Raw genomic sequence first — 12,202 nt, 5'->3', positions numbered from 1 at the left:
CGCACTCGGTAGTGACTGTAAAAATGTAAACATCTTATGGGAAAAGGACATTGGATGTGTCACCAGTCCCAGCAGAAGACTGCCCCTCCCTGAGCCTGGTTCTGCTGGAGGTTTCTTCCTGTTAAAAGGGAGTTTTTCCTTCCCACTGTTGCCAAGTGCTTGCTCACAGGGGGTCGTTTTGACCGTTGGGGTTTTTACGTAATTATTGTATGGCCTTGCCTTACAATATAAAGCGCCTTGGGGCAACTGTTTGTTGTGATTTGGCGCTATATAAATAAAATTGATTGATTGATTGATTGATGTGTGTTTCAGGATAAGGAATGGAGAAGAATTGTTATGAAGAGTGGAAAATTTATAAGAGAATGTAAAGAAACATTTCAGTACCCTTCCCCAGATTTGTCCCTCAACACAATCCCGTCTCGGAGGTCCATAGACAACTTCCTACTTGGTTTGTGCTCTGATATGCACTGTCAACTGTGAAACCTTATATGCAGATACGTGTGTGCCTTTCCAAATCATCACATTGGCAGTCGCCATGTTGTGCCATTTAGCATTTCCATAAAATAGACTTCTAGTCAATTTTGGCCCCGCCTAGTTGGCAGCGCACCGACTGTTGTTTCTTGTCACTGCAGTATGCCCACTCTGATGGCAGCTTGTTGCTTTGCCTCCGTCGCTTGTAGCAAATGTGACCGTAGGGTTAGTGCGCTCATTTCCAGAGCAGAAGGTTCCTAGATCAAGACCACCCACTGGATAAGTATGGCCGAATAGTGGCAAAGAGGTGGAGTTACCAGAAGGTAAGATAGCGAACACACAGACCAGCTGCAAGTACCTGGGAATCCCACCAGCCAATGCTAATCATAATGAAGATGCAAGAAGTCTCTATCAGTAGAAACTTAATTTTGCCGTTACTTACTCTGAGTACTACTTTGACAACATTTAAAGAGACTGCTCAAAACACTCCTTGTGTCAGTGAGAGACATGCCTCAGTTCAGAACACCCCTCCTCCCCGCACTCTTGTCTGCTGCAGGAAAGGAGCAGTGCTTCACAGACGTTTCTGAGTTTCCTGAATCGAAAAAAACTCTGCAGGTTGCACTGGAAGCATTATCATGATTGGTCGGTGGAGTCCAAATCTCTACTGTAGGCCAAATTCATATAATTTCTACCGTCAACCATAAAAACTGCACATCCACCAACTATTTGGTGGCGGTAATGCATGTTAATGGATTCTGATGTATGCTATCAAAAATAACCTCAAAATGTTCACCACGTAAGTTAAAAACCTGGATTTCTGGAAAACTTTCACCACTGTCTGTATATACATACACCCCCCACCCCCACACACACACCCCCAAACTTGCCTGACACAGCAAGTGACCTCGAGAGCTAAGCGTACAGCCCTGAGCTCTCTGCCTCACTGGAATAAAACTACAGTGGTCCCTCGCTATAACGCGGTTCACCTTTCACGGCCTCGCAGTTACACAGATTTTTTTAGTCCAATTTTGCATGCTTTTTTTTTTCTTTTTTTTTACAGCGCATTGTGTTCTGTGTCCTCATCAAGCAGGCCGGTTGCGGCACCGGTCGGCATCACCGCGAATCAAGAACATGTGCATTGTGTTCTGAGTGTGCCTGTTCATAAGAATTTTCTCACCCAGAAGAAAAAACAGCGGCAACAACTAACCATAACTGTGTTCTTCACTCGGAAAAAGACACCTGCACCGACTTGTCACTCAGTGGAAAAAGACGCGACAGCAGAGCGGCACCAGGACGAAGAGGCACAATCAGAGGAACTGTGAAATACTGGTGAGTCACTATTAATAATTTCTTATGTGCCCAACCGCGTAGGTTGATTGTTAAAATTAAATTTGTTAGTTCTAAAAGTCATCAGAATTATTTTTAGGAAAACGTTCTGTTTTTATTTCTCAAACAAATGTTTGGACCTGAAAACAGGTTTTGATCTTTGGTTTCATTCTATAATATTGGACTTATTTTTCTACTAAGGTTTGAACTTTGAGTGTTTACACAGGAGAGAAAAGTGAGAAAATGTTCATGCCTGTTTGAGAAAAGTGTATAAAGTGTGTAATGAGGGGTTTTACAGCCTTAAAACATCTAGAATGATTGTAAAAAAATAACGCTGACTACTTCGCAGATTTCGCCTATTGTGGGTTATTTTTAGAATGGAACTCCCGCGATAAACGAGGGACCACTGTACAGTGTATCATTTTTGAAGAAGGGAGCAAATGCCATGTTCAAATATTGTGTTTTTAACCTTTTAAACATTATCACCTATGCATAATCGCTGCTTTCTGGATAGGAGCAAAGTACCACCCACAACACTAGTTGATTTGGTCAATCAAACTTTTATTTATATAGTCCTTTACCAGATGGTGTCCAAAGTAGGGATGCACCGATCCACAATTTTTCACTTCTGATCCGATACCAGCGCTCCGTTTGCTTTAATATTATCATTACTGTTGATTTTACATGAGGAATTTCTTAAAAAGGAGACCTGAAAGTTCAGCTACAAACTGCCAGAAGGTGCATCTAAAATTAAAGCCTAGATTTGATCTTTTGGTGAAAGAATTAAGTACTTTCATTTTTTATAGACTTATTGCCTTATTTTTATAGACTTATTAAGAAAAGACAGCACTCTCTCCCTCTGTCTGTCTCTCCTTCTCAATTTTCAAATTCAATGGAGCTTTACTGACATGGGAAACATGTTTACATTGTCAAAGCAAGTGTTACAGCTGGCGCGCCCAACCAGTTGTTTGCGAGCTGAGTTCCAGTCGATCGCATGAAAAAAAAAAAGTCAGTCACTGGACTCGTGAGGATTTAGTCTGCTGTAAGACTGATGCAGCAGGTGGCAGCAATGCACCAACAAGGATGCCGGCTGACGTTAAACGCCAGAGAAGGAGAGCTCTTCTATGGTGGATAAGAAAGGAAAAATTATCATTTTCATCCTGGATTATTTTTTCATTTATTCAAATGACAAATCCATCTATCTTATCTGCAATGTAAATGTGGCTTTACTGAAGAAAGGGAATTTGGAGCAGCATTTCAGATGATTCGCAATACGATGAAATAAATACGATGCTAACTTCTAATGTTAACCCGACAAAATCCCCTCTGCTCGCCTGAAAAGTCCAGGAATTGAAAAGTCAGCGAGCAGCACAATGATTCATAGTCCATAAATATGAAGAGTGATGAATGTGGTGAACAAGACTGCAGTGTTCTGTTCAGGCCAGGAGTCTGAGGACACATTTATTCTGTTCGCAGTTGGAGGAGACACATCTGCTGCACACAGACGTTAAGTGGCTCAGCAGAGGTAAATTTCTGGAATGGTCTCCTGCTTGAAATGAAAGAATTTCAGAAACGTTCAAACCATGCTGAATATGCATTGTGGTGCAGCTTATCTAAAATTTCCATAAAAATTGTTCATTTTCTGATACAAGCATGGAATTTGGCACACATATTCTAAATTAATGTTTATTTTCAGATATGGAGCCATCCTGGAGCTGACCTCTAATGAGGTACAGGGGCCAAAATTTTAAAATGCTCCAATCACTTTGAAAACTATACCACATTTGTCTGATCATAACAATTCCAAAAAGGTATAGTTTGGACTATCTATGACTGAATACCATGGAGTTATATGGTAAAAACAGCAAAAATGGTGACAAAGCCCAGTTTCAGTTTGTACAGGGGTCAAAAGTTACAGTTGCTCCAATTTTGACCCCTGTGTAACTCTTTATTGACTCCTGTAGCTCACTAGAGATCAGCTCCAGGATGGCTCCATATCTGAAAATAAACAGTTAATTTAGAATGTGTGTGCCAATTCCATGCTTTTATCACAAAATGAACAATTAGCTAGCAGTAGACTTGACTGCACAAAGTGACACTGAGATCAAATCCAGACCAACACCTGACCTGAATGTCCAAATCTGTAATCTAATGCAGAAAGAGAATGCACGAGTGCCTGCTTATGGCTGGCTCTCAGCTAATACTGTCCGGACTATGAGAGACTACCTTCCTCCTCTCGGTGCCAGAAGTCCCACTAAGGTAGGGAACAACTTTTATTATGTCCTTTTATCATACTGTATGAAAAACAGAAAAAAAGGGGAAATTTCACACTTTTATGGTTATCTTTACAATGAAAGTGTGTTAAGAAATTTGTTCTAGTAGTCTATGATGACTTTTTCACCTTTTTTCAGCATCATTATATGCTAATATTGCCATTTTGTGCTTGTCCCACACCCAGACTTTTGATCTTCAATGATAAAAATGAATGGTAAAGAAACGTTTTTTCTAATGTTTTAAAATATCTCTGAATAAAATATCAGTAAAATAATCAAAACATAATTGGGGTATTCAATGTCATACAACTGTTGTGATTTTTTTTTAAATGTAGTTGTCACACACTATTGCCATAATTTCCACCACAACACTGTAATGTCCCTTTAAACAGTTTGTATGAAAGATTGTTTGGGTAGTTTCTATGGAGATAAACAGTGACATCAGAGCACATGTATATAGCGCCAAATCACAACAAACAGTTGCCCCAAGGCGCTTTATATTGTAAGGCAATGGTGTGGTGGAAATTACATTTACAAGGCCAATAGTGCCTGTAGTTAATCACCCAAATATAGAATGTATGAAGTGCAGTGAAAAGTGTCTTTGTACCTGCACTGACAAAAACAACAATAGCAAAAACACAAAATCATAAACACTAAAGTAATTATTGTTAAAACCTACCAGAAAATTGTTTTATTATATTGGTGCACAATATACTGTGGCTACGCTATGGCGTTTGATATGGCTTGGTAGATCTTGATACACCGTCAACTTTAAAAGTAGCCCTCGGTTCAAAAAATGTTGGGCACTTCGTGTTACAGTAAAAATGAAGTCCTCTCCCTGTGTCTCTCTCAATTCAGTTTCAACTGAAACATACGTTTACATTGTCAACGCACAATCACCTCAGAGTTTGTATTTTAACCTTGGAACACCTCAGTAAAACAGACCAGATGCCCGTAATGCCCTACTGTAAGTGATGAAAATTTCAGACAAGTAGGAAGGTGCAAGGCCATTAATAGCTTCAAAAACAAACATTAAAATCTTAAAATCAATTCTAAAACAAACTAGAAGTCAGCAGAATGAGTAAACTAAAGGTGTAATATGCTCACCTCTGGAAGTGTTCGTTAAAAAACAAGCAGCAGCATTCTGCACAAGTTGGAGGCGTGCAAGAGCCTCCAATTTTGTTAAATGTCAGCTGCTGTCCCACAGACTGGCATGGAAGAAGGAAGCAGTGAGCAGACTGCCGTTGTGTCAGCTGTATTTATTTATTTGTTCAACTTCATAATGTTATTTATCAGGGCTGTGAAATGAAAATTGTGAAATCCAAGGAAAATTTACAGGGGGAACCATCAATGGTAACGTTGAAATAACAGAATATGATATGGAAGTAGGGCCTGGAATGATTTCCTTTAATTGTGAAGCAAATTATGCATTAACTCAGAACAAAAAAAACTACATGAAATTCATGAATACTGAAAAGACTGAAAAGCATTTCAAAAACCACAGCTAAAGCTTGTGGAATATTTTGAAAGTCATGGTAAAATAAAATATAGTAAAAAAAATAATAAAATAAATAAATAAATCACATTCTTACTGTAAATCCATTCAAAGCCACAATGTCTTTTTTCCAATGAAAGAAAATCTAGATTAACAAAGTCACAATCTTGTCTGAAATCCTGTTTGAACAGCACAATGTTTATTTTCCAGTATCAAAAAAAATTTCTTACCATGTTTCCTGAGGGCACAAGATGCAGTTTGCTTTTCCCATTTCTTTTAGCTTTTGGATGTGTTAAATTCAAGCCTGCGACAATTCCACGGATTCTTGTCCTTATAAAATTTTCAGTCTTTCTCACCATCTTCCATCTGTCCGACGTTGCTCCGTGACATAGACATGCTGAAATTTCTTCTTTTAAAAGCTTGATGGTTCTAAAATATGCAATGTCCACATGATGCTAGCATCAACGCAGCAACCAACCACTCCCGCATTACGACAACTGTCGTAACAGCCACGCTTTGAGTGAGTTATTTTTCCTCAGCAGGCTTATAAAACTTGCAGGATGTTGTAAAAAAAAAAAAAAAAAAAAAAAAAAAAAAAAAGACTTTGCGTTAGACATTGTAAAAACTCAGTGACGATGACAGAGTACAACCCCCCCCCCCATGACAAGTTTTCACAACCCTGATTTATAGCTCCTTGCACTTTTGTGTGAAGGTCATGTTGAAAAGTTCTGTGAATTAGCATATGCTGCAAAACATTTAAAGAAAGTTTTGTGTTAAGAGTGTGTTGCTAAATTGAAACTTTTTACTGCAGGCAAATATTGGCCACAAATAGATTGATTGCACTGTCATTGCATATTTCCCATGATCCTCTCTGATTCGCCTGTCTCTGCCATCTTTATTGTATAACAGTGGCAGACATTGAACAAGGTGCAAAATGGGTGGTACCTGCACAGTTATCAAGTGTTCTAACACTTCTGCTTGCAAAAGAGTCAAGTTTTATAGTTTACCTACTGTTAAACAGCGTGAAGGACCCCAAATCGAAGTATTAACTCGCCAATGGCTCTCAAATCTTAAGAGGTCTGACATAAACCCGACAAGCTACAATATTATCTTCCTCTCTTTTTTGCTTCCTTTCACAGCAATAGCTATTTCTAAAGCCCCAGTCACACGGCACTAACGAAGGACACCGAAACCAAAACGAAACAAGAAATTTGGACTTGCGTTGACTTTCGGAGACTTTTGACACGAAGCAGAAAGTTCGAACACATTACACCCATTTTGGCATCCCTTCACTGGCTTCCTGTCCCAGTGAGATCAGATTTTAAGGTTCTGCTACTAGTCTATAAAATTGTTCATAGACTGGCACCTCCCTACCTAGCTGACCTAATTAAACCTTACATACCGGCCCGGGCTTTGCGTTCTCAGGGTGCAGGACTACTTTGTGTCCCGAGGGTGAATAAAAAGTCTGCAGGTCACAGAGCTTTCTCTTATCGTGCCCCTGTTCTGTGGAATGATCTCCCTGTGTCAATTAAACAGTCAGATTCTGTGGAGATTTTCAAATCCAGACTTAAGACGCACTTATTTTCCCTTTCGTATGGCTAGCATACCGATATAGTATAGTTCTATGCTTCTTACTCTTAATTTTTATTAGTAAACGGAGCGGGCCGCAGCCTCAACTTTACCTAAATCCTGGGTCTTTTAGTGAAGCTTAGGGCTAGTGATCAGCGATCACCTTAGTATTTCTTGTTGTTTAATGGTGGCAAATTATACTGCATTTCTTGTCTCTCCGATGCCTGATTCTGTTTTTTCTCTCTGTTTAAGGTGCAGCTCCATCCGGAGATGGGTGTGGTATTTGTGCTGGAGACCCTCCTGTCCTGTGCACCAACAGCATTTCTTGTATATTCGTTTTGTGAATTGTTCTGTAATTTATGTCTGTAGCATGGCCCAAGCAGAGGGTCACCCCTTTGAGTCTGGTCTGCTTGAGGTTTCTTCCTCAGAGGGAGTTTTTCCTTACCACTGTTACTCCGAGGGTTAGTAAGGTTAGACCTTACTTGTGTACTTGAGACAACTCTGTTGTGATTTGGCGCTATATAAACGAAAATAAATTGAAAAAAATCGTTTAACCGTCGTCCAGCTTCGTTTCTGTAGCTGGCGCTTTGTCAGAATTTTCAAACTGTTGAAAAATGTGAACGAATCTGACGACAACCTCAATTCGTCCATATTCCGTTTTGCTTTCTGTTTGAATGTCGTTCAACACCCCCCCCCCCCCCCACATTCTTCCATCTTTTCACAATATCTATCTTTGTCAGCGCTGCTTAGTTCTTGAAAACCTTCAGAAAAACTACATACCTCCACCACTGACCTATGTTGCCACTGAATTGTATACATCAAAGATAGAGACAAGTGAATCAGAGAGGATCATGTGAAATGTGATGTCAGTCGCAATCAAGCCATACCGGTATCGCCACTTAAACACATATCGTTACACCTAATACACACACACACACAAAATTCCTAATCATAAAACGAGAGCAGCTGGGGCATACATTAAAAAAATTACAGCACTAAAATACAGCAACCAATCAAGTCTACTGCTCACAACTAGCTACTACAAAACCATTTGGTGATGTCATGTAGAATACTGACTATGCAATCCTGGATTTTGTTTCAAATTGGTAGTAAAACAAAGTTTTTAAAACCCACCAAACAGATCCCAAACCATCTATCCATCAATTTTCTATACCTGCTTACTCCAATTAAGGACCACAGGGGGCTGGCACCTATCACAGCAGTCAGAGCGTGAGGCAGGGTACACCCTGGACAGGACTCAGTCTATCATAGGGCCACATACAGACAGACCAAACCACCCCAAAGCTATTTTTAACCACAATAACATTCAAAACCATCCAATCTAGCAACAAAGCCCAACCTGGCAACACTCTGAATAAAATTCAAAACCACCCAACTGGGTGGGAAACCGTCCAAACTAGCAACACCAAACGTGACAGCACTGTGTAAACACCCCGAGGGGACACAACTCACCATCCTGGGTCTCAGCAAAGCTTGTTCAAGCCCAACTGATTTATTGAGCCTGACTGATATTTGCAGCTATTACTCTTTTGATTCTTTTCCTCTCTTTTAGAAACAAACCTGCCATTTTTCTGTACTTTCAAAGAGTCCACCATTATTCTGGTATATAGAATTACACACATGCGCTACCTAGAAGCTATACACTACTCACAAGGCAGTCAGTCAGCTGGGACCGCGGCCTGCGTCAATAACATTAAACATAAGTAATGCATTGTTATTACCTCTAACACATCCAAAAGCTGCACAGACACTAACATTTGTGTCTGTGATGAATTTCACAAACATTACAAGCTTTGCATTTCTTTCAAACTCGCCATCATCTCACTGTGACATGGCCAGTTAGAACGGCTACGGTTGAAAATAGTCACACACGCAACGAGTAAAAAAGAAAAAAAACTGTTTCCTTTTTATTCCCCTCAAACATATGCTTAAAGTCTTTTTCTGATGACTACATGACACAAAGTGCTGATAAAACCAAGTTACCTCTCAGTCAGTCACACTTTCTGCATAAAAACACAAATTCTCCATTCTTCCTGCTCAAAGACTGGAATCCAGGGGCAACTCCAGACAGAAAGGACACGCCCCCCCCCCCCCCCCCCCCCAACACCCTTGTACTAAATGTGCAGTTTGAAGACATTTTTTCTCAACTCAAATACTACTACTACTACCACAACAACAACAAATATTTTTAACAACTAAAATGTCTAATCAGTAAATATCTAATAACAGTATGATGGTTACAAGCATAATCAGAAAAGTCTTAGCTTGGGCAGCAGGATGGATTAGTGGTTAGCACTGTTGCCCCACAACAAGAAGTTCCCGTGCGAGTGAGTGTGCGAATGTGTTCGTCTTGTGGTCTGGTGATAAACTGGTGGTCTGTCCTTGGTGCACTCGCCCAATGACTGCAGTGATAGGTTCCAAACCCCACCCTACCACCCCAAGACCCTTAATTGGAATAAACACATACAGAAAATGAAAGAATACTTAGGCAACAGATGGCTGAAACATTACAACTGTTAAAAGCAGGGCAAGTTTTCTCTTATTGCACAAAGTCAACTTTAGTGAAGATAAACCAATGAAATCAACGCAAGGAAGAAGTCAAAAATGTGATAAAGTACCATAAGGTTTATACTCATTGATAACGTTATGAAGAGATATTTCTGAAATCATTTTGCCTCAGGTTTAAAGTGATCTGGTGTCGTTACTTTACTGAAAGTTCAGACCTGGTGAGTCTGTATGGATCTCAAAATGGGCCTTCCCACATGACAGCCAACTTCCACAGATTACTTAACTTTGTGTTGCCGTTGGTAAAGTTCGAGACCGCGCACACCACTCACCCAGTACGCTGCGAGATCTAACTCGTTTTGTAAAACAATGGGGCACTAAATACGTGTTTGCTGTCCATCGAAGGCCCATACTGTTGCATTTGTATTGAGCTAATAATTAGCACACTGACTGACACCACTTGTGTAATGCTGCTGGCTAGCTCAACGCCAACAGAACAGCACCAAATCATCCCAATTCAGCTGCGAACGATTGCATTCAAAAGTCGACAAAGCTAACAACTTGGTCCCTAACCACCCAGAGCGTAAATCATTTGCACTTATTTCCATATGGAGTGAAAATGAGGGTTTGAAGCAGGCCTGTGTGAGCAGGTGGGCCCCGCAGACACACGCAGCACTTTACATTATATTACTGGAGTATAGAACGTATGACACTTGCGAGCCAAAGTGTAACTAACCTTAGATTTACCGTGCTTCCCCGTCATTTATCAAAAGGTAGCTGTCCTGTCGTGATACCGTGCAGCAAACAGCCCCGCTGGCTTCTTTGAATGGAGGAAGCTGAGGCCTGTTAGCTCACGTTACCACGCTGTTCGCGACCATTAGCATACATTTCCTACACATGCGTTTTTAGCGTCACCGACACCGTAACTCATACGTTGCGAGTATCGACACACACTCAGTCGAATTAGAAACGTGGAATTGGTGCAACATGCGCTCACACTGTTTCACCAACGCGGGTGTAAAGCGCACAGTGGCATGCTAGCATTAGCCAGCTAGCTTAGCTACCTGATTGCTGTAAGAAGCCATGCTGCTGCTCCCGGTGAGACTTTTTTCTCTCTCTCTCTCCTCCGCTGGTAAAAAATTAAACTTCTCCCGGGAAGGAAGGTGTTGCAGATTTGTAATGACAGTTACAGACGATGTCCTATTCCGACGTCATTATCATTTTTCCTGGCGTCATCCGAGCAGTCGCAAGTGTGGGATCGATGCAATGCATCAGCACTTCACGCTGCTCTACTCGCCGCCATTTCTGTGGAGCGTCTCGTTGGCCTGTGCGCGCGATCGATCGGTTGTAGTGACAGCGTCACAGGGCAGCTCGGGTTTCAAAATAAAAGTCCTTAAAATGTGATGGTTTTAAAAAAAAATACTCATCTTATTGGTTTGAGTTTGTCGCTGTTTATTCTATTTTGTACTCATGTTTAATCCTCAATGACCACAATGGAAATAAGTGCTTGTGTTTATTCATTTAATATTTTACACAATGCCATAATAATGAATTAAATCAAATCAAACATACTGTACATTAAGAAACACAAACAGGTATCACATTACATTAGTCTAATATAGTCAGGACTAATCTGCTATTTCAGCGTGTATGTATATACTGCACACTCTATACACCACAATATAAGTGTACAAGTAAATATACGTATATCTGCAGTGGTGTTTTTGACTATATACCACTTCATCATATGACTCTGACTAAATTAGAAAGTCATTCATATCAATCAATCACAAATATTTTGCTAATCAATATATGCTTTAGATCATCCATCTAGGCTTCTTGATTATTGAGATATACACAAAAAAGTGTTTTTTTGTACCATGTCTTCATTGATCTTGCCCTTTAGAAGAAGAAGAAGAGGTCCCTATTTTACATGGGTAGCCGACAAAAGCAATAAGCTTATTTTCAGAAGGGCCCACTGCACGCTTCTCTCCACTTCCCCAACACGCTTGTTCGTAGGTGCCATTTGGGAGCTTGACCACGACTGGGAAACAAACCCAGATTACTGGTGTCACAGTCCAATGTGCAAACCATTACACTAACATCCTCTGTCCACCTTTGACCTTTGAACAAACTACTCCAAAATCTAATCACCACTAGACACCTATCCAAGTAATAGTCCCACCATGTTTGAAGGAAATCCATCTAGCCGTATTTGAGGTATCTTGTCTACACACACACACACGCTGATGAAAACAATACCCTGCTGTTTTGTGGTAATACTGTATTTTAGCCGCAGATCAGCCCAATTCTGTCAAGACAGCATAAAAAAATAATGATGTTGGGAGCTGATACCACATATTCTGGTTGGAAGTTCCCTCTTGTTCTCTTTCTAGTTTGGCTTGCAGATGTTATTCATCATTTTGAATGTCTCAGTTGCAACACCTGTCAAACCTCTATTTAAGGGTTCGTAGCTCCAGCTTTCTCAGTCTTTCTCAATAGCTTAACTCTAAGGAAACAGCTTTGTTGCTCATCTCTGCAC

General features: G+C 40.4%; 1 protein-coding gene across 2 annotated transcripts in view; it reads right to left on the bottom strand.

Annotated features, from left to right (window-relative positions):
* usp10 (ubiquitin specific peptidase 10) overlaps positions 1-11,003 on the bottom strand; it is a 76,115-nt gene extending 65,112 nt beyond the window's left edge. For both annotated transcript variants that reach the window (XM_034190334.1, XM_034190339.1), the window contains exon 1: positions 10,725-11,003. In XM_034190334.1, coding sequence (XP_034046225.1) covers positions 10,725-10,745 — 21 coding nt within the window. In that variant the 5' untranslated portion in view covers positions 10,746-11,003. The remainder of the gene's footprint in view (positions 1-10,724) is intronic.
* Positions 11,004-12,202: the final 1,199 nt, after the last annotated feature.

Source organism: Thalassophryne amazonica, chromosome 2, assembly GCF_902500255.1.
Source record: "Thalassophryne amazonica chromosome 2, fThaAma1.1, whole genome shotgun sequence".
Classification (NCBI taxonomy): Eukaryota; Metazoa; Chordata; class Actinopteri; order Batrachoidiformes; family Batrachoididae; genus Thalassophryne; species Thalassophryne amazonica.
This window is presented reverse-complemented; position numbering and strand designations above follow the sequence as displayed.